This window comes from Ceratotherium simum, chromosome 25 (assembly GCF_057802395.1).
Source record: "Ceratotherium simum simum isolate JZ-2026a chromosome 25, ASM5780239v1, whole genome shotgun sequence".
NCBI lineage: Eukaryota > Metazoa > Chordata > Mammalia > Perissodactyla > Rhinocerotidae > Ceratotherium > Ceratotherium simum.
Window position 1 is genome coordinate 7845993 of NC_141924.1, and position 23528 is coordinate 7869520.

Sequence of the window (23528 nt, forward strand, 5' to 3'; positions counted from 1 at the left end):
ATCACTTGGTAATTCCTCCAGATTAAAGCCCTTAGGGCCAAAGGATGGACAGAAAATGAAGTAATTTGGAAGATTTGTTTAACTTTTATTTTTATCTAATGCCGTGCAGCTTATTAAAACAGACACCCCTGCTTCCCACTCCTCCAACCTGATCCTCTGCCACTTTCCTCTGTTCCTAAGCAATAAATTTTTACTGCTATTTGTCTCATTTATTGATCCTTTTTTCTCATTTTTAAACATCTGACTGTGTAATACTTATGAACTATACTATGGTTATATTTCCTTCTAAAACTTTTCATTTCTCTAGAATTATTAATTCATGTTTTTATTTTCTTGGACCACATCTTTCTAATCCAAACTTTCCAATCAGAATATTTATTCTTTAGGCCTGTTTCATGACTGTTATCCTGGGGCATTCATCATCATTATCATTTACTTCTTCCCTCTATTGAGTGCTGTTTCCTAACTCCCACGTCTCTGCCTTTCCTAGCCGGGACCTTCATTTAATGGAGTGCATCATCCTTTAGTGGTTCCTGAGAAAGGGCGCATGGGAGGTAAATACACTGAGATCTTGTATATCTGAACGTGTCTTTATCCCATCCTCATGTTTAATTGAAGGTTGGTTTGGTATAGAATTCTAGATTTGAAATAATTTTCTCTCACTGGCTTGAAGTCCCTTGTCCCCTGGCTTCCAGTGTTGCAGTTGAGGGACCTGGAGCTGTTCTGATTTGCAGTCCTTAGTTTGTGTTCTGTCTGTCTCCTCTGGAGGTTGGAGGATCTCCTCGTTTTCTCTAGGTTTCTGAAATCTCAAAATGATGAGGCCTCGTGCCAGGTGTTTTCATTCCTTGTGCTGGCTACTCTGAGATCCCGCCCTCTGTGAACGCTTGTCTTTCAGTTCAGGAAGTTTGTCATGTTTCTCCTTTGATGATTTCCCTCCCTGTTTTCTTTGTTCTCTTTCTGGAATTCTTGTTAATTAGGTGTTGTACCTCCTGGATTGATCCTCTGGCTTCGTCGTTTCTCTCCTATTCTGTTCTCTCTCTCTGCCTTTCTGTTCTAATTTCTCCATGCTTTCTTCAACTTTATCATCTGACCTTTTATTTATTTATCTTCGTTTCTGATATTTTCAAGAGGTTTTTCTTCTGTGAATATCCCTCTGGGGGGACAGTTACCTGTTAAAATGGAATGAGTTAGGGACCTAACTCAGCTTACGTACTTTGAGTTAATGCTCTAGTTTTTGGCCCCATCTTGCATCCCCTGCTCTGAGACACCTGTGTCTTCCCAGGTTCTGTGCCACCAGGTGGCTGGCTCTCTCATGGCTCCTCCACTATGCTCGTTCCTCTCTCCTTCCTTTCAGTCTGCTGAATCACTTACTCTTTGTCTATTCTATTTGCAGCTTCTAGAACTTGGATTTCTCTTGTGTGTTGTTTCCTCTCCCATTCTTCATATCCTCATGAATTTGTCTGATAAATTTATCCCTTTATTTTTGTGGGAAGGAAACGTGTAAATGTATAGTTCAGTCTGCAACATTTAATCAGATGAGAGGTTTTTTTATTAGTTTATATTTAAATCTTATCATACCTGACAAATATACAAATGACTTTCAATCATAGTCAATAAGGATTTTATCAGCCAGAATCATGGTATTCTTGGACACTTTATACCTCTCCTTCCCCCACTATATTTTATCATTGCATTATCCCCAGAATATATAAGTGTCTGGTAAAAAGGGAGTACTTATAAAGTATAGTCAAAATGTAATTAATGTGAAATTTACATATACTTTAAATTAGAACATTCTAATTCAGTCACCTAAGGAGCTTGCCTTTCCCTCTAAGACCCCTGCCCCCCCCCACCTACAGACGGTCTTTTTTCCTCCCTCCTTCCCGCTCTCTATTATCGATGTCACTCCCAAACCCCAAGTTTGAAATAGATTTATTTCTTAAACACAGTGACATTTTAAAATGCAAAAGTCCTAAAGGGACATAACATTTAAGACCCTAAAGTACAAAATTCTTTAGATAGTCAATTCTGACCGTTCAGTAGTCTGTTAATCATCATCTTGCCCCAGTTGATGGCCTTCTTGCCAGCTTTCCTCTGAAAGTTACACTATTCAGTGGTTTGGTTTATTTTGTTTATTTGTTACTTTTTGGTGTGTGTCCCTGTCCATCTGCCAGTGTTTTCTTTATTTCAGCATAGAATATTAATAACATATCTCAGAGTAATTTTAATGTGTAAACTTTTGAACATTCTATAGCAATAATGGGTAACCAGTAATGAGCAGGCTAAATGCTGTCCAGCAAATCCCTGGATCCTGAGTCTCAGTCCAAGTCTGGTTTATGGAAAGTAGAAGGCGGTAATGATGCGACCGCCCTGAGTCACAGTTCCCTCCATCCCAGAAAGGTTGGTGAGCAATGGGCCTGCCTTTTAAAATTCCTGATCAGGAATCTGTGTCTTCAGGAAGTGACAACTTAGGTTACTACTTGTCAGCTTTGATCCCAAAATAAAATCTGGACTGTTAAGGGCTGGCCTGGTGGTGTAACGGTTAAGTTCGCATGTTCTGCTTCAGTGGCCCGGGGTTTGCCGGTTCGGATCCTGGGCACAGACCTAGTCACTGCTCATCAAGCCATGCTGAGGTGGCATCCCACATAGAAGAGCTACAACTCTACAATTATGATATACAACTGTGTACTGGGGCCTTGGGGAGAAAAAAGAAGGAAAAAAAAGAGGAAGATTGCCAACAGATGTTAGCACAGGGCCAATCTTCCTCAAAAAAAAAAAAAAAGGAAAATCTGGAATGTTATAATTGGAACAAACACAGTGGGTATGATAAATCGGTCTCTCTTTAACCCGTCCCCCATGGCTTTCATTGACTAGATGGTTAAAATCACACTAAGCTCTTTTGTAGAGAAGGTCGAAAGTAGTTTTTGGTTTTTAAAACATTAATTACAGCCTCAACTGTTTTAAAACTGCTTCAAATTAGTCATATTTTCTAAGAGATAAGAAGTTGGCATGCTTCATTTAAAGGTAAAATGTTATAAGAACAGGTATTTTTCTCCCTACACTTCTATATAGTAGAGGCTCTAAACTTAGATTTTTCTATTCTGTGACTGCTTCATCAGGGCTGCAGATTTCACCATCTCCTTTAATAGCAGGTTTCAGAACACAAAGAGTTGACCAATCTTTTTTTTTTTTTTTTTTGAGGAAGATTAGCCCTGAGCGGACATCTGTTGCTAATCCTCCTCTTTTTCTCTGAGGAAGATTGGCTCTGGGCTAACATCTGTGCCCATCTTCTCTACTTTAGGTGGGACGCCTTCACAGCATGGCTTGATAAGTGGTGCACAGGTCCACGCCTGAGATCCGAACCTGTGAACCCTGGGCTGCTGAAGCAGAGCGCGCAAACTTAACCGCTATGCCACTGAGCTGGCCTCCCAATCTTTTTTTTTTTAAATTGAGATATAATTGACATAATAACATTATATTAGTTTCATGACCAATGTTAAATAAATCTCATGCAGCTTTAAGCTTATTTCCTTATATTGTACTCACTCACTATACCAGTGCCCTTTAGAAATATTAACTTTCTCTTCCTTTGATCCCATTCTGTTTATTTTACATCCCTCTTTTAGAAGAGAATTAGCTTTGTATGTTGAATTTAATTTTTCTAGATACTTGTACATCTGTTTTATTCTCACATGCCACCCAGTGAGATAGAAAAGGGAGGAAGATACCATTCCGTTATCCTCAGAATAAAGGTTGACTTGGCTTTAGTGACACATGCTAAGGTAGTAAAGCCCAGTGAGGTGCTGATTTTTAAAAATGATTCAAAAAGTTATGCTTCTTGGTTCTTTAAGCTGATGTTCTACTGACTACAAGATCCTCTCCTGTTTTATTTGCCTAGCTTTTATTCTCCTTTTCTTAATATACTTGAGAACAAATTAAAATTACACTAACTTTGCCTTCTTGAATTTGATAGATGATGTTTCAATTCATCAAGGTCACTTTGAGTCAAGTTTTATCTTAGGTTTCAGCAGATGCATTCAATTTTGGTCTGTTTCATAGGCATGCTCTCAATCCTGTCATACTGAGATAAGGCCACATATATTTCATTAGACATCCATTTTGGCCTATGTATTTGTCAGGTGTTTTGACAAGCATTATATTATAACAAAATAATATGAAGTCCTCAAGAGACAGTAGCTCCTTTCCCTGTAGTATCACACTACTCTGAAAATTGCTGAAAACTAGAACATTCCTGTGCTAACAGACAGCCTTTGCTTTTCTTCTTTTTCTGAGGGTGGAACTTGTGAATCCATTCATTTCTGCGCAGTCCTCTGGATTTTGTCTGATTTTGACCTCTGCTTATTTACATATATGTGAATCCGCATATATGTGACCTCTGAGTGACATGGATGGTGTGACAGTGGTAATTGCCTCTAAACGGGCATACATGTAACTTGTCTGTAAGAGTCGTGTTTGATACATTTGGGAACGCAAAGGTTTTCAGGGTTGTGGCTGCAGACAGGGATCTGGCGGCCGTGGATCTCTGGCCTGTCCCTCGAGACTGCAGTCCCAGCTTTGCCCCACACGTGGGAGAGCCAGCCTGTGCGTGTTCCCCTCCCCTCCGCCACCAGTTAGGCTGACAGCACCCTTTCCAAATCCATTCCTTACAGCCTCCATGGGGAATTTTTAATTTTTTTTCAGCACGATATATGTTAAAGAACCGGTTTTAGGTTAACTTTTTTTGGATCAGTATATTCAAGATTATATTTAAAGTTTATTTTTAATACAGGTTTAAATAATGGATAATTTACTTTCCCCCATCTAACAGGCTAACATCCTCCTTAATTTACTTTAAATTGTGACAAAAAATGTGATTCGACAGGTGTAAAGTATCAGTACACTGATTACATTATGAAAATGTAACTGCATGTTAAAAACGTCAAAAATAGGTTGGTTAGCCTCTCTGCTTATCTGTAAAATCAAGGCATTATCCTATATGCTCCCTGAATTCCCATCTATGTGCTCTTTAAGTTAGCCTAGCAAGGATGCTGCCACCAGCCCAGGTCGTGCTGAACCTTCCTTAAACTCCAGGTCTTGGCCCATGACTCCAGTATCCCTGTTCTCCCTGTAATACACTCACGGTGATTGTCCTTCCCCTGTACTCTTTCTCCTCCCCCGTCCGTTTCTCACATTCCTACATTTCTCTCTTTTTTTTTTTTTTTTTCCTTTGCTGAGGAAGATTTGCCTTGAGCTGACATCTGTTGCCTGTCTTCCTCTATTTTGTATGTGGGTTGCCACCACAGCATGGCCACTGATGAGTGGTGTAGGTCGGTGCCGGGAAACCAAATCCGGGCCCCTGAAGCAGAACGAGCTAAACTTAACCACTAGGCTGGCCCCCCACATTCTCTGTCTTTGTTCCCCTCTCCCGACTTGCTTACATTCCCTTTCTCACCAGCACCCTCTCTGGCAGTCACTTGGTCTTTGTTATCACAGCTCATGCTTCTGTCACAGCCAGTCTGCATTACACATTAAGGCACCAAGGCCTGTTCATCTCTCTAGTCCCATGACTTGTAGCATGTAGCAGAAAGTTGTGTGATTATCTTATTGCCTATTTTTCTTAACACTTATCTGTGTGATCTCTGTTTATATCGCTACATGATTACCTTGAAACTAAGCCTCCAGAGAAAGGGTTAATTTTCTTTCAGATTTAGTTTTTCTAAATTCTAAGGAATCTCATGTGAAATTTGCAGTTTTGAATTTTATTGCTTGTCTTACTTTATGGAATAAATTGTGACAAATTGAAAGACTTTTAATTTTCCTATGATCTATTTCTTTATTTCTGTTAGGGGTGGAGGGATGATAGAAAGATTACACCTGATTTTATAATAAAGCTTATAAGGGGTAGACTATTCTTTGAAAATGCTAAAGGCCATAAACAAGAATATTGACAAGTCACTGTATATTAGGCCAAGTAATTCATCCCTGAGATGTTAAACTACTTATTGCAAATGTGTTAAAAGAGTTAACATGATCAAATAGCACGTAAAAGTTGGTATTTGTTTCAGTTCAACAAATATCTGAGTCCTTGCTAGGAACCAATAAAAATCGGAAGTTAGAGTGCTGGGAGGGACCTTCACTCCTTCCCAGGAGTGAGCCCTGGGCCCATGTCCCACAACGGGCGTGTGAACAGAAGACAAGCACGGTGGCCACAAGGCCGCGGAACTTTGTCAGGAAGGTCTGCGTGGTTCGTTCGGAAAGCAGCGCCTTGCCGAGGGCTTCAGTTTTTTAGGAAGTACAGCTTCGTTTATCCAATACTGTTAGAAAAATGGAGCTTCCTCCCCCTGGCCCCATTCTGAGGCCAATTTTGCAGTACTCTGAAGGCTGGCAACTGCAGACCAATTTCTTCCCGTCTTCCCATTTATTGGAAAGAAGTTGGGTGAGGGAAAATCCGGTCAGCTTAATAGTTGCCCTCAAAGATCCTCCTCACCTTTCTGCCTTTGCCATTCTGTTTAGCAGCTGTGTGTGTGGGTGGGGGGGCCTCGGGGGGCGGTGGCGCTGGGTGAGAGCCCTGGAGTCACACTGCTTCGTGAATTCTAGCACTTGCCATTTCCTAGCTGGTCACTTGCTCAGGTCAAGGTTAACTTCTGTACTTCACCTTCCTCATCTATAAAATATGGAAACTGATAGCACCTACTGTAGAGAAGGTTGTTAGGAGCATTAAATGAGTTACTCTTTGGAAAGTACGTAGAGAAATGTTTGGCAAGTACTGTGGGCTGCCCCAGAATGGTGTCCTTGTGTTGTTTTGCTGAAGATGGGTTCCTTTAATTGGGCTCACTCAGTACGCTGCAGTTTGTGTATCATTCCATCCTAGCACAGTTAACGGTTCCTCCCAGGAGTGTCCAAACTTAGCCTCTTGGATAGCAGAGTTGCTTTGCATATGGAACAAACATTTTCTCCTCGTTTTTACTCTTGTGGGAAACTCAAGTTTGGGAGGAGCAGGGTGTGTGGTATTTAAGGTGCAATATTACTTATGTCTAGAAAATAGCATTAACCCACATGGACACTCTCAGGAACTAGATTCTTCAAAGGAGCAGAGACAAAAGGAAGGGAATAAAACCTGCCATGCACATTAAGTATAAAAGCATTAATATTCTTGTGAGTTGGTAAGTTTTTTTTTTTTTCTTTGTTTTTTTTGTGAGGAAGATCAGCCCTGAGCTAACATCCGTGCCAGTCCTCCTCTTTTTGCCGAGGAGGACTGGCCCTGGGCTAACTTCCATGCCCATCTTCCTCCACTTTATGTGGGATGCCACCACATCATGACCTGACAAGCGATGCATCAGTGCACGCCCAGGATCTGAACCCAGGCTGCCAGCAGCAGAGTTCGTGCACTTAACTGCTATGCCACGGGGCTGGCCCCAGTAAGTTTTTGATAGTGATTACCTAAGGCCCAAGTAGAGAGTCTATCCTGTAATTAAGTTGTCTTTTAAATAAACAATTTTTTTTAAATTTTTATTTATTTATTTATTTTTCCCCCAAAGCCCCAGTAGATAGTTGTATGTCATAGTTGCACATCCTTCTAGTTGCTGTATGTGGGACGCGGCCTCAGCATGGCCGGAGAAGCGGTGCGTCGGTGCGAGCCTGGGATCTGAACCCGGGCCGCCAGCATCGGAGCGCACGCACTTAACCGCTAAGCCACGGGGCTGGCCCTAAATAAACATTTTTGACAGATCAGCGTTATAAGGAAGATCCAAAATAATTAAGAATTCAATTCACGGAATGATTCAGGACACCCACACTCCACCTCCCCACAAAACAGTTAATATATGTAGTGTCTGTGGTCTGTAGAGGGCTCTGGTGCAGTCTCAGGATTGAGCCTTTAATTCATGGGCAATGCGAAACCACCAGCGATTTCTAATCATGTAAAGCCACATGATCAGGTTTGTGTTTTATAAAGGAAACTCAGGAAAGATGTCGGGAGAGGTGAGAAGCAAGCCGACCGGTTGAGAGGCTGTGCCATTAATTTGTACAAGAGATGATAAGGGCTGAATAAGCGGTAGTAAAGGGAATCAGAGGGAGTGGACTAGAAGCATTTTGGAACTTAAAGTTGGTAGAATTGAGAAACTGGTCAGATGTGGCAGGTAAAGGAAAGTGAGGAAGCTGTGGTTTCCAGCTCAGCAAGTGGGTCGGTGGTGGGGTGGCAGTGGGTAAGACACCATAACAGAGGAGAGGGGATTGAGGAAGAGAAGGGAGACGTTTCGTGTTGTGGCTAATGCGTATCAGACAGAAGAAGAAACTAGGTATGAAAGTAGCTCAGCCTAATATACGTGTTCAGATCAGTCAACACTCTAGGTCTCTAGTACAGTATTGTTTAATAAGGACTGGTTGATTTTTATTTAGCTTTTTAAATAAATGTAAAACTGGTAAACTTTTAAATCCAAGTTGCAAAAAAGTGGGGGTAAAATAGCAAATCATGAGATCTGTGATGTGTTTCAAAAAAATCCCACATAGAGAACCTTGAAAAGATATCAAAGAAATTAAGCTATCATTATAATTATTGCCTAAAATACGATTGGGAGGTGGGGCGAGGGCAATAGGGATAATTTGCTCTTTTTGGTTTTCTAATAATTTTTTTCAAGATATTGACATTATTGACAACTAAACACAGCAGAATACCAAATTGCATTTAAGTACAGTGAGAAAGAGCTGATATGAAACATTACTTTTATGGGCCTGGAAAAAACCGTGTTGTGCCCAATAGCACCCCATTTTCTCAGAGTTCCAGAGTGTAGCTTAAGGTCTTTGTGTGATGGATTGAGACTAGACTAAGTTCATGCACTTAACTGTCCAGTGGGCTCTGAGGCTGGGATTGTCACTGTGGATGGACACTTACTTTCTGAGGGCTCCACTCACAGGAAGCAATAGGAAGCCTGGGAAGGGGCAAGAGAAGAGAAGGCATGACAGCCTGGCCACTGGTCTGGAGGAGGCACCTGGGCATTGTGCCTGGCGTTGAAATTCACAGTCTTACTCCTGAGTCCTGAAAAGATGAAACAGCTTTTATAAAGTTATTAATATTATTTACATAAAGGTAAATAATAACAATGTTATTCATATTGTAAAACTAATAGAACTATAAATAAAAGTCACAATCCTGATAACCAACAAATCTGCCTCTTTTCTAGATTTTGTCCATGTGCTTATTTTACTAGATGTAACAATAGTGTAATAGTGATTGCTAACATGGACTGGGTGCTTCCTAAGTACTGTACGTGAATCATCGCATTCAAATCTCAGACAGCCCTCTGAGATGGGTCTCGTCATGCTCCTAGAAGAGGCCGAGGTCCAGGATTCAAACCCAGAGAGCCTCCACCATCGTGCTATAGATGGAAGTCTCTGTGTTGCTTTTTTCACTCAATTTTGTAGTTTTAATTTTCGTATTAATCTATGGTTTTTTGTTTTAATATGAGTGTAATGTAATTTATCCAAATATTCCTGCGCCGCAATGTTGGACATTGAGGTTTCTGGTTAATTTACTATTTTTTATGCAGCAGTAAACATTTTTATTCATGGGGTTTTATTCAGGGGAAATTTTCCAGCTGTTGACCTTAGTGCTAAGTCAAAAAGCGTGACCATTTTGTGGTTTTGGTAGGCATTATATCTTGTGGTTTAACCAAAAAGTATCATACTGAGCCATCATCATCCACAGATACATGTGAGCCCACGTTCCCTACAACCTCAATGATATTGGATATTCTTCCTAAATTTTTAATTCTTCTTTTTAATTTCATTTCTTGTATTAGTGATATTGCTGTTGTTCCCTATTAATTTTGATGTTTTATGTCCATTGATCATTACCTTGGAATTTTAATGTTTCTCTTCAGTTTGTTGTCATTTTTCTGTGCATTTTTTCCTAGTCTGAATAACTTCAGTTAACTGGAAAATTCAGATGTAGGGAAGTCCTTTCTTCAGGAGCACCACCTAAATGAGGCATTAGGAGAGCTCTCAGAGAACGTTTTCTCATCTATAAATAGGACGATGACAGAGGACTGGTAGGGGTAAAATTAGCTTCGCCGGAGATCAGGGAGTTTCCTTGGTGGCACTGGACTATTCCTAGAGGCTTTTGAGTTGAGGTGGTTTAAATAAAGGAAATAAGCACTGTGGGCTGGTGTTGGTCCTGGAAGGTGTCCTCACATGTCGTTTTAGTGAGGATGTATTCCTGTCGTTTAGATTATTGGGTGGAAATCAAACTGAAGAGAAAATTCAGCCCTATAGAACCCTGTCCCAGTAAGCCAGGTACAGTGGAGTGATTTTGGCTATATACACTTACGAGCTGACGCTTCATCTGAGTATGTTGGCAGCATACTGCTGTCAAGTAATGTGCCTTATGAGAATAGAACTGAAGAACTGCCACGTAAGCAGAGAGGCATAAGATCAAGGTCAACAAAATAACAAATTTCCATCTGAAATAACAAACTTCTGGTGTGAAGTGGTGCTGGTCCCTTCTGATGGGAGTGGTACCCAGCTGTAGTGACCAAGTTTGGAAGCATTTCATTTCTTACATGTTTCACTAAGCAGCTAGTAGAAGAGTTTCTAGTAAAATGTGCTGTATGTTCGTTTAACAGCTCTCAGGCATATTCATTTTGACTGGCTCCGTGGAGCTGCCAGATGGTTTCAGACTTTGAAAACAGTGTCTGTGAAGTTTAAATTTTGGTTCAGATGGATGTCAGATGTAGGTCCTTGGTTTGCTTCGAAGTTATTTTGTTTTTTGGTTCAAAAACTACTTAAAGCTGGTTTGATGGGGTAATAGTTCATTAAGATAAGCAATAGGATAATTGCCAGATGGTTCTCTTTTACGTGGTTCTAGGTAGAGTTCCCTCTGGAAGGAATCAAAATATATTAATGCTTTGAAAGGGCAGCCCCTCAAAAACAAAATATACTTGTTTGCTGACACAAGACTTTGCACGTCCCGGCAGTCCTGGGTATTTTAATCCACTATTATTCATGACAAAGCACATTGATTTTGGGGGCTGGCCCTGTGGTGCAAGCAGTTAAGTGCACGTGCTCTGCTGTGGTGGCCCGGGGTTCGCCGGTTCGGATCCTGGGCGCGCACGGACGCACTGCTTGGCAACCATGCTGTGGCGGCGTCCCATATAAAGTGGAGGAAGATGGGCACGGATGTTAGCCCAGGGCCAGTCTTCCTCGGCAAAGAAGGAGGAGGATTGCCAGATGTTAGCACAGTGCTGATCTCCTCACAAAAAAAAAAAAGCACATTGATTTTAAACACCGGCTCACCTGTCACCTCATTCTGTAGGCAGCAAGTCCCCAGCACTCCCCTTATGCCTATGTATTGTGACTGTCTTCCTCAGTAGATTAGTTCTCCAGAGGCTGGGTCAGCCCCGGAGCCCACCGCAGTCCTGACACAGGGCTGATTGGTACAGGGTGAACCTGTGACTAGCAGGCTTCTTAAGAGAGAGACGTGTAGTGAGCAACGTAATGTCCGGTGGCTGGAGGTGGGCTTTTGGATGCCATTTAAAGTATATATTTTAAAAAGCACGTCATAATTGGAAATCATTTGTGAAAATGCCAGTTAGAATTTTAATCTTTGTATAACAAATTGAAGAGAGATGTTAAAATGTGTTTTGGTTATGAGACCGAGTGACAGTTTTTTCTATATGTTATTTTTTAGTTTCAGAAAAAAAAATTAATGGATCGACCAGCTTTGCTTATCCCGCTAGTTCTTTGTGAGGCACAGTATGCTAGGGACCGTCGCCACAGGTTCTGCCTTCAGTACAGAGGGCATCTGTGCGAGGTTTGGTTGTTCGTGTGTTTCAGTGTGTGCTTCTTGAGACAAAAATGTGGGATCCAGAGGTCAGTCACCTCAGAGTCCTAACACTGGTGATTATTGTCTTAGACTGACCATTTAGGGGACAGCCTCCACTTTGACTCAGGAAAAGGGAGAGGAACAGTTCCTGTATGAGAACATGACCTAATGACTCTCAGAACTCAAGTTCCAGACCTGACTTTCCAGCCGCCCGCTGGCCTCACTCAAAACCAGAATATGTAGACACTGCTGTGTCCCCTACCTAGTTCCGTGCCGTCCTCTGCCCCAACCAAAAACCTTGGAACCTTCTTAGACTCTTCTCTCTTCTTCCCCTGTTTCTCCCATCCAGGCAGTCACTATATCTTGTTTTTATTTCCTAAATAATTCAAATCTGTCTCATATCTTCATTGTCACCTGCCCTGGTCCAAACCATCATCTTTTCTCACCACAGTAGCATCTTAGTTGGTCTCCCTACCCTTTAGTTTGACCCCCTTTAGTCCATCCTCTACTGTGAAGTGAGGATGGTTCTAAAACCCAAGTATGGCCATGCCAATACCAGCTTACAGCTCTGGTTTACTAGCACTGTATAGTCATTCATTCAGCCAGTATCTAGTTGGCATCTATTATGTGCCAGGAACAAATCAGTACACATAATTAAAGTAAGACAGTGTGATAGAAAGTGACCAGGTAGCTGCTTTAGGTTGGGGGTCCAGGTAAAGTGCCCTGAGGAGCTGAGGTGGGAATGGTATAATGAGCCAGCCTTTGGGATCAGAGAGCATTTTGGACATAGGGTACAGGGTCTGTAGGGAGGAACCGAGCTTGGTGGATTTGAGGAACAGAAAGAAAGCAAGTGTGGTGAGATGGTAGTGGATAAGGGGGGAGGGTAATGAGGTTGGAGAAGTCAGCAGGAGCTAATTCCTGTGGCCTATGTGGGCAGGAGTGGGAACAGAGCAGCTGGATGAATGTGGTGCCATTTCTTAAAATAGGAAAGCCTGGAGGAAGAATAGGTATGGTGGGGAAATCAGGACATGTGTTATGTTCATGTTAAGACTAAGATGCCTCTTAGACCTCCAAGTGAAGTATGACCGTTTCAGAATTAAGGAGTTTCTGATGGATAGATTCTTGCAGCTAAGAGCAGCTCCAGGTGGCTAGGTCAGCGCTGTGTGAGTGCCATGATGGCATGGGGTCTGTGTAAGCACTGGAAGCTGCACCTACCTGGGGCAAGGGGCCAGGTGAGTCAGGAAGGCTTCAGAGGCCTGACCTGCCCAGAGTCATGGTGCACTGGGACCTGCCAGTAGATCAGAGTGACTTGGGGGATTTGAAGAGGGAGTGACGGGGAGTCATAGGCACCCGTCAAGATCCACATCTTCCTGCTTTCCAAGCCTTTCTGTCGTGCTCTCTGAAACTCGCAGTCCTCCAGGAGCGCACTCTTAATTCTCTACTCTGAGCAGCCCCTTCACCTGGCTCTCTCACTGTTGCTCCCTCTGTCCCCTCATCCCTCACAGCTGGACACAGTCGTTAGTATTTAGCACACTCACTGCACCAAGTACTCTCCAAGAAAAGACTTGCTCCTCTGCTGTGACACATCAGGCCAGGGCTGTACGCTAAGCACCCACGGTGGAGACTGAGGACCACTGTGCAAGGCAGCCATGTGGCTGTGGGCGGGTATCTTTCTAAACTGCTGTTGCTTCAGCTTCACCCCCTGGCAGGGCGAGGCTTTGCAGTGTTGCAGACACCCTTCCTCATTACAGCGGATGACCTCCAGGGGAGCTACCTCTCCAGCAAGGGAATTTCATTCTCACAGACCCACCCCATCCCACCCCCTCCTTTGGGAAAAAGAGTTCCATTTAAGGTGAATATGCCAACAAGATCTTGTTGCTCAACTCTAGAAGACTCTATGTAAAACCTTCCAAAATAACTCTACGCACCCCAGGAAATGATACACACACACACACGCCTTCGATAATTTGGCCTACCCCATCCTCTGTTGGTTGCTTCTTTGTAATCTTACACATGAAAGAAAACCCATCTGATGGAACCACCTTTCATCACATAGCCACTGTGCACTGACCAGGCTGCCCAGAGAACAAGGACCAGAGCAAGAGCAAACGAGAGTCTTGGATTTACCCAACAGATGGTCTTTGAAGACACTGGAAGAGATTGTTGGCAAGGAGTAATGATTACAGACTCTTGTAGATGTCGTTTTATCCTTCACCCAGGTATTCATAAAGATTGGCTTCTTGGAAAATTGTAATGGTAGACAAGTCACTTAGCCTCTCACAGCCCAATTTCTTCACCTATAAAATGGAGATAGTAACTGAACTACCCTATTAGGTTGTTTTAAGGGATAAAATGAGATATGTCATGACAGTTGATTGACATCTAAAAATTGGAGGTGGGGGGGTGTTGAATTTAGTGAAGATTTCTATTCTTGGTCATGTTACTTCCAACTTTCCATTTTCTTCATCTCTTGAAGTGAGGATTGGCCTCTAGCTGAGTATTTTCCTACTCTGGGATTAAGCTTCTAAAACGGAAATGAAGAAGAACATGTCCATATCCATGAAGATGGAGCCGGTAGTTCTTAAACTTTCCTGGGGATGAGAAACACCTGGGATGCTTCAGGTTCCGTCTTTCCGGGTGGTAGCCATAGTCTGCATTGTTGGCACACACTTTGGGGGATGCTGGTGCAGGTGACAGACTGAAATAAACTCGGAAAACTCAGTGTTTAGCTAGTCAACTAAAGCTAAATCATAAGCTAGTCAGCTAACTTTGGGACCAAAGTTTCCGTTCTGGGTTTGGACCGAGTTTTTCCTTCCAGTACAAGGTTTCTGGGAAGAAAAGGCAGGGGGGTTAAAAAGCACTGCCGTGGGGGCGGGGGTGACCTGAAATGCCCTGTGAGGGGTCTCACACATTGCCGCCTCCTTAAATGGCTCTATAAAGCCACCTGAGAGGGTTGGCAGGATCTGGCAGGCTAGCTTTAGGATGTGGAGACCGGTGACCCTCTGGATAGTTGCATGGGCAGTAGCTTAAATACACCAAGGCATCCTAGTTTTTGAAAGTTCCTTTCTGCTGGAACTCAGCGCCCGGATAAAAGTGCCTCCGCTGTCTGTCCCTTTTCAGGCGGCCCCCGCCCTTGGAGAACTTGCCACTTTCAGGCGTAGTGTGTCTGTGCCTGATGGGACCTTAACTTAAGAAGATGAGCACCATGAGAGGATTGGTGAGGTGGAAGTAGGTCTGGGCAAGAAAGGATAGAACAATGCAAGTAGGAAGAGAGGCAGTACAAGTAAGGAAAGAGACCTCCAGAACGAAGAGTTTGGAACTTTGGAGATTTCACTTTCAGTATAAGCTGAGCAGATTTGAAATCGTGTTAGAGGAGGCCTGTTGTGGCAGCAAGTTTGTCGTTTCTGCTACTGAAACTGTAAACTTTAGATACGGGCATCTCGTGAATGAGCGGCTCCCTGTAATTGGCTTTCTGGAAACGTAGACCCAACTCCTGGTTGGGATGAGCCTTGGAGAGAAGCAGGATTATACCAAGAGTGACTTTCCTGGCAGGTAATTTCTTTAAAAGGGTGCCTTTTTAGATTCAGAAAGCACAAAAGCTAATCATTTCTCCTTATAAGGCAATCCACTGTTCGAGCAAAGGATAAAATAAAAATAAGCTGGTATGTAGTCTTGTGTGACTTAAATTTCAGTGTTGTAAACTTGGTCTGTAAGCATTTATCTCTCTACTTAGACAAAAGGCTGTTCTCTTTCTTCTCACAGGGTTGTGGCGGGCTCCTACCCCTGCTGGGTTTAGCCTCGCCTCAGGTTTGAATGCTCATTACTGCCTTACCCCTCCTAGACTCTTGGAGCCCTGCCTTTCTGACGTCTTAAGAAGCACAAATCCCTTTTCTTCTTGACGGGGGAAAAACTCCCCTCGACAAAAGGTATATTTTTAACAAAGTTACAGCTTTCCTCTCAGTTGTAAAAGAAACTCTAAGTAGAATTTTTTTGTTGTTGTTGAGGAAGATCAGCCCTGAGCTAACATCCGATGCCAATCTTCCCCTTTTTTCTTGAGGAAGATTGGCCCTGGGCTAACATCCGTGCCTATCTTCCTCTACTTTATGTGGGACGCCGCCACAGCATGGCTTGACAAGCGGTGTATTGGTGTGCGCCCGGGATCTGAACCTGCGAACCCTGGGCCGCTGCAGCGGAGCACGCACACTTAACCGCTACGCCACCAGGACGGCCCCTGAGTAGAATTATTTTAATAGAGTATATGTACCTGTGGGTAGGACAAAATGCAGACTGTTCCAGGAAAAAACCCAGGTCTGGTTAGCCCGAAGAAACAACATTAGTGAAACCTGTGTTGATTTTTTGACAAGTGGAGTTACGAAGAGTATGTATCAACAATATACATTTTGTGCAAGAGCAAAACAATTAAACCAAGCCTTCCAGCGTAACACTTTAATATTATAGAAGAGAGGGATGAAGACTGATTTTAACGTAGTTGTGGCAAGTGGATGCATTTTATTTGGGGAATTGCTTTATGTTGTATTGTTTTGCCTCCATAAACTTATTGCTAAACTTGAAGACTGTAAACCCAAGAGAATTAGAGTTAGGAAATTATAGAACATTTAAAACCCACTGTAAGTGGCCAGTCTCTGTGCCCACCACATCCAGAGTTGAAGTTCAGTCCATGTGTGATAATTATAAACTGTTTCAGCTTTGGGTTACGTTGGTAGAAGTAATAACTAGTGCCCCGAACTAGTACTAGTACATGTTGAGAGAACATTACTATCAATAAAGTGTCTGTATTAAAACAGATAGCTGAGGGTGGGCATAAAGAGTGGTTAATCAGTGTCTGACCTGTGAAAACTGTTCTAATACAAAGATAAATGTTCAAACAAGTGCGCTCCAGTGGCCGCGGTGCTGGGTTCAAGTTCAGTCCCTAGCAGTGGGTGATTTTCAGAGCCCGCTCCTCCTGGGTGTCTGTCCTGCTGCCCGTCTCCAGCTGCCCATGGCCTCGCAGACACGCCCAGGGGCTCTGGCTGCCCAAGGGATGTCCGTCCTTGGTGAGATCGCTCCTGGGACTTTTTTTTCCCCTCTCAGTTTTTATAGAGTGTCTTAGGAATATCCTAAGTGTCATTTAAAAAGTACTCTTTTCCTTCACTGCCCAGCACATTCAGGGGTTTCCTTGGCGGTTTTTTGCTCTTATCAGTTTTCTTAAATGACTCTCCACCCTCCTCCTTTTTCCCCAGCTGGGTATTATGCCCATTTACTGTTGAGAGAGTTGAGGCTGAAATAAAGGAGCTGGCACAAGCTCACACAGCTGGTGAGAGGCAGGGCTGGGTGTCGGCCTCCGTTCTTGCGGAGAGCGCCTCTGCTGTGGGTCCGCCTCCACCGAAGCTTTGCTGGATGGCTCGGCTCGATAAAAGACCTCCGAGAGCCTCCTTTCCACCCAGCTTTCTCTCATTTCATGTCTTTGCCTCTTTTTGGACACCTGTATTTGAGGCAGGAACCAAGAAAAAGATACCCCACTGAATCTAAGGAAGACAAAAACAGGAGACATCAGCTGACTACCTGGAACGTGTCCATAACTGGATTTTTTTCGCTTTTACTTTATGATAAAATAATAAGGAAAACTTGCTAGCAGAGATTTATTTTTAAAAGCAAGTTTTAAGTTATATCTTGGGGTCACTTTGATAAAGCCTTAGTATCTTATAAGAATATTCCTGATAGTAGAATCATTACTCTGAGGCAGTAAAGAATAATCAGTTTAATTCAAAGTAGTCTAGACTAATGTGTTCCAGAAAGGGTTTCCAGCTTTACCTTCAGTTACTCAGAAAATATCATCTGAAATTAAACCCTTTTTTTTTTTTTTTTTGTGAGGAAGATCAGCCTTGAGCTAACATCCATGCTAATCCTCCTCTTTTTTTGCTGAGGAAGACCAGCTCTAAGCTAACATCTATTGCCAATCCTCCTCCTTTTTTTCCCCCCAAAGCCCCAGTAGATAGTTGTATGTCACAGTTGCACATCCTTCTAGTTGCTGTATGTGGGACGCGGCCTCAGCATGGCCGGAGAAGCGGTGCGTCGGCGCGCGCCCCCGGGATCCAAACCTGGGCTGCCAGTAGTGGAGCGTGGGCACTTAACGACTAAGCCACGGGACCGGCCCTAAACCCATTCTTCATCATTCCAGTTGAGATTCTGAATGTCCAAAATATTCTGTTCTCTAAGTGCAATGTCCTAAGAGTAAGTAGCCTTTAGAGCTGGGGCCACGTGTGTCCCCACCTCATTAGCATCCTGATGCCCGAAGGGCTCTCCTTCCACTGTGCCCACCAAGTGAAGGCACCACTTACACCACCACACACCAGGCTCACCGCGACACGTGTCATGGACTGCTGTGGCTAGCTCATCACCAAGTCCTGTCAGTTTCATCTCCAAAGCGTCTCTAAATGCAGCCTCTCATGTGTTTCCATCCCCCATACCCAGACTCCTCCATGACATCCCTAACCTGGCAAAAGCCTTGTTGGTGCCACATTCCTGCTCATCAGCTCCCCACCCCTTCGGAATCGTGCTCCACCATGTCACACTCCACACCCTGCGTGCTTGTTCCTCCAGGCTGTTGTTCCCTCTGCCGTGAATGTCTTCCCTTCCCCCTTGGCCCGAGTAGGACTCGCTCAGGCAACGCTCTCTCAAGAACGCTTTCCTGACCTCCTTAACTAGGTCAGGGACACTACCTCTAAGCTCTGAAGTGCTGTTTACATCTCAGTTTTGGTTTCTTACTCCCAGACCTTTCTGTAAGTTCCCTGAGGGCAGACACTAGGTGGACCTTCCATCCCCAGTTTAGCCCCTTTGCCTCGCACATAGGCATGTAATAAAAATTTGCTGAATGAGTAAACAGGAAAGATGATTACATTTCTGGAGTTGATACCATTTAAGAAAACTGAAAGCAAAGACCACTGAGAATCAAAGGCACCTTGATCATACAGTCTCTTACAACATCTGGAGAAATCAGCATGTGAGAGGAAAGATAAGGAGCAGAGAAAACGGAGTTGATAAAGACCGAACTGATGGAGTTCTTATTAATATTCTTGCGACCCATGTTTCTAGTTTTTAGACTTTGCAGTTTTATGCAGTGGGCTCGGAACTGACATATTAATAAGGCAAATTAAAAATCCCAAGAACAGCTCGTGAGGAAGTCAAAATCCTTTTTTCATATTCAGTAGAATAACTTGCATTCGTGATTCTATAAAGCAGCAGCCTGGCTGTTTATTAGCCAGTGGTTGCCTTCACATGTGATGGAGGTACGACAGATGTACCTTACTTCAGACACACCTGATGTGTAAATCTGCATCTGTAAAACAGCAACAACAGCAAAAGATATGTGAGAGAATCTTCTAGAGAAAAGACGTCCTTCCCCAGCTGCATCTTAGACCTAATAAGTTCTTATTATTTGTTTTCTGAATGATAAAATGAACAAATGGATTATGTGAAGGTATATATGTACTCTAAATATATTCTTCACGTGCCCAAGGTTGTGGCTAAATTCTGGCCTCTTCTGTTTGACAGAGGAAATGCAGAAAGATAAGGAAGGATATTGTTAATGAAGAAAAAGAATCCTTTATCTCAAGCCTTCTAGCCTGATTCAGAGCATCATAACTTCACTGTACGCCTATCTGCTAGTACAAAGACAGCAGGAAGGGAATTGAGAGAAAAGCTTTCCTCCTGGATCAAAACAGAGGCAGGGGTGTAGCTGGGAGACACTGCCAGAGCAGCTGCACTTACATTTTGACCTTGGTCGTGCGGTCGTACAGCTTGCTCCACTTCTGGGGCCAGCCACCTCTGAAACCCCACTCACTTAGCTACAAAAACATTTCTTATAGGTTTATAATGTGGTTTGAAAAGGTTTCCCAAAGAAACTGATATTTTTCAGGGTCAGGAGCAGAACTACTTTTTTGTGTGTGTGTGTGTGTGAGGAGGACTAGCCCTGAGCTAACATCCGATGCCAATCCTCCCCTTTTTTCTTGAGGAAGAGTGGTCCTGAGCTAACATCCCTGCCCATCTTCCTCTACTTTATATGGGACGCCGCCACAGCATGGCCTACCAAGCGGTGCGTTGGTGCGCACCCGGGATCCGAACCTGTGAACCCCGGGCCGCCGAAGCAGAGCACGTGCATTTAACCGCTTGTGCCACTGGGCCGGCCCCCAGAACCACTTTTTGATTGGAGTGTTTTGTTGTTGTTGTTGAGGAAAATTTGCCCTGAGCTAACTTCTATTGTCCATCTTCCTCTTTTTTGCTGAGGAAGATTCACCCTGAGCTAACATCCCTTGCCAGTCTTCCTCTTTTTGTATGTGAGCTGCCACCACATCATGGCCACTGACAGACAAGTGGTGTATGTTCATGCCCGGGAACCGACCCCAGGCTGCCAAAGCAGAGCGCACCAAACTTAACCACTAGGTGACCCAAGCTGGCCCTGATTGGAGGTCTTATGGGAGGGGAATGGGGGTCTAAATGGATAATTTTATTCCTGATTATTTTTATATCTGAAAAATGATCAGATTAAAGACAGTTTGTGCGTGTGTGTTTCCTCTCCTGGCTTTCATGGGAAGCAGATGGCTGTGTCCCAGGGGGCAGAGAAGATGAGCTGTTAGGCTCTAGGTGTGCTGTGAGGAGCAGTACCACCTGCTGGGCCTCGGCCCCTCGTGGCAGTTGGGGACCCAGAAGCAGTGATAGAAATTATTCTAGGTTATTGTACCATGAGCGAGTAGGTTGCATAAGTGGGGACAGGCTGGCAGAACCGTGTCGAGGAGCACATGGTGGGTGACGCTGGTGCAGGCAGCCTGAGTCTGCTCGCCACGTAACGCGCAGGGGCAGTATCTACAGAGTGCAACAGACCGACCTACGGGGCACTTTTCCTCATTCTGGTTGTGCTTAGTGTGCCTTTTTGGGGGTAGTTTTCAATGCTTTTGATCTGCTAGTGTTTAATTTGTACTTGATCATGTGGTTCGATTCCTCATTATTCAGCACCTTTCCTTCCAATGCAAAAGTGCTTCACAAAACATTAAAAATCCCATTAGTTTGTATTGTTCAAGGATAGAATTAGGAGGAGAAATATAGTGAAAGTGATAGTGAATAGGAGCTAAGAGATGCGATGTTCAGAGATTTGGCCACGAACTGACCATACACACCCTCAGAGATGAAATCCTACTGAAACACAGCAACTAAAGTTACAGAAAGACCGGGTGACAGCAGATGTTCAGGCCGTGTTCTAAGGGAAAAAATCGATTCCAAAAAATAATTTTTTAAATTAGTGTGTCTTAATAGACTCTACTTGATATGCGTTGTGTCTAATTTTGACACCAGTAACTGCCAAAAATATGACACATGATAGATTATTATTTTATATATTTATATATTTTATAATATTTATATATTATATTTTTATAAATACTAACAATTATGTAACTCTAGCTTATAAAACACTTCCACAGTTATTTCACACAACACTTTTATGAGAAAGGCAAAGCAAATATTGTTATCCTCATTTTGCAGATGATAAAATTGATGTAGTGACTTTTTTGGCATTTACACAGGAGCTGAAACTCTCAGGTGCTTTGTCCACTGGCCCTTGTGCTGCTTCACACCTGGAGAATATTCCCATTAGACCATCCACATCTGTTCTAAAAACCAGTCAGACCTGGAACTTTTGTCTTAAGGTACACACAGTTAGCCTTTAGCCAGTGGATGCTGTTAACATGAGTGACTGGCGTTTACACTGGTGTCATCAGAATTTATTAAGATGTTTATTTAATGGACTCAGTTTCTGAAATCGATGCTTTTGCTGGAACAGCTACAAATGCAACTTGTAAATCCATGCACTGTAAATGGACGTGAGAAGGACTGGGCGTCTCTCTGGCCCTCCAGGGTTGTCTTTGAAGCCTTGATGGGGCTCTGGGCTGTGGGGCGGGTTCCAGAGGCTGGTGCCAGGCTCTTCTCTCGAGTCTGTGAGAATGGCAGGTAGCAGCAAAATGCTCCAGCTGGTCTCATGAGCTTTCGTGAGGGAACATAAGGGGGTTATCTAGCTCTGAGGAAGCAAGGACCCCAAACATATAGGGTTTTTTATGTATTGCTTTGACCAATACCTTGAAGTGCTCTTGAAAGAAAATGGATAGGGTGCGGAGTTGCGTCAAAGAAAGACGCTCCCAGGGCCTTAAAGGGTGGCTCCTTGTATGCAGACTGTCACACTACCATCCAGCCGGAGTAGATTGCTCAGGTGGCAGAGCTTCTGTCCTAGATACAGAAGGCATAATGAAAAAGAAAAAAAAGCTCTTGCTGGTGGCCAAAAATTAACACATACCTTGTTCCACATTCTCAAGCTCTGCCAGCATCAGCTTTTTAACTCATGTTGAAGAGTAACCTTGTTAGTTTTCTCCAAGCTCTCAAATTTGTCAGACGTTTCCTTGCGTTCATTCCATCAGCCTGCATTTACAGCTCCTACAGTGTGCCCGGCCCTGGCAGTGCAAGAATGGATCTCACAGTTTAGGGGAGGTAGACAAATGTGAATAAGTAAATACTGTAAGCCTGAGCAAAAGTGTGTGCAATGCGGGATAAAAGCCGTCTTGGGCACAGTAGTGGCAACGGGTGCGATCTTTAAGGCTCAAACAGAACCAGTCATCATCAACACTAATAATACTCTGACCCAAATGCTTCAGTGCTCTGAGGCTGCTTCGAGATGCTCATTAAACAGAGCGATTATTCAGGTCGCTGTTACGTCTCCTAGGAAAGAGCCTTTCTGTGAATGAAGAGGCAGGCAGAGTTCTCCCTTGGAGCTTCTGTCGGTTATGGATTAAACTGCTCTCAGATGATTTGGCTCCTCCGCCTTGCCGCCTCCAGTCACCAAGTCCTGCCTCTGGGACAGTGAGGAGGGCTGGTGAAAGGATCAGGGTGAGTGTTTGGCTACTTTCTGTTGTTGAAACATATCCAAAAACTAAGAATACATTTTATAATTTATTTCCCAAGATTACAGTATAAAGAAATACAGGATTCTTGTCAGAGTTGCTTAAAAATAGCCTTTATTCCCCTGAATAATAAAGGAAAAATTCACTGTTGAGAAGATTGGGCCATTGATTGTTTGAAAAACATACCTTGATTTAGAAGTCATAATTGAAGCCCCACTGTGTGTCTCATTTGTGTGGGGAGCAGTATTGTGTGGACTTACCTCCCAGGATTGAATATGGTTCAACTTGGAACAACAGTGTAGTTAAAAACAAAGGACGGGGGCTGGCCCAATGGCGCAAGCGGTTAAGTGCGCGCGCTTTGCTGCAGCGGCCCAGGGTTCGCCGGTTTGGATCCCGGGCACGCGCCGATGCACCGCTTGTTAAGCCATGCTGTGGTGGCGTCCCGTATAAAGTAGGGGAAGATGGGCACAGATGTTAGCCCAGGGCCAGTCTTCCTCAGCAAAAAAGAGGAGGATTGGCATTGGAGGTTAGCTCAGGGCTGGTCCTCCTCACAAAAAACAAAACAAAACAAAAACAAGGGACGTTTAGCTGTGGAGTGACGTCATTATATTATTTGCATTATGGAAGAATGATAGTGTAAGTAATTTCTTCAGGTAGAAAATAAAGAATAAAAATCTAATTGGAAATGGTACTAGCCTGGGTATTGATTTTTGGAGATAGATGGGGAGAAGAAAAACAGAAGATATTCTAGACATAAGTTTTGATATTCT

General features: G+C 43.4%; 1 protein-coding gene across 6 annotated transcripts in view; it reads left to right on the forward strand.

The window, feature by feature from the left end:
* The window catches only part of TCF20 (transcription factor 20), a 106216-nt gene that overhangs the window by 55678 nt on the left and 27010 nt on the right, over nucleotides 1-23528 (forward strand). Inside the window, exon 3 of one of the 6 annotated variants that reach the window (XM_087448813.1) lies at nucleotides 491-598. The exons of the other annotated variants lie outside the window; for them this stretch is intronic. Within the exon in view, the coding sequence (XP_087304939.1) occupies nucleotides 491-583 (93 nt within the window). The 3' untranslated portion in view covers nucleotides 584-598. Of the gene's footprint in view, nucleotides 1-490; nucleotides 599-23528 lie in introns of those variants that run through there. 6 annotated transcript variants of the gene reach the window in all.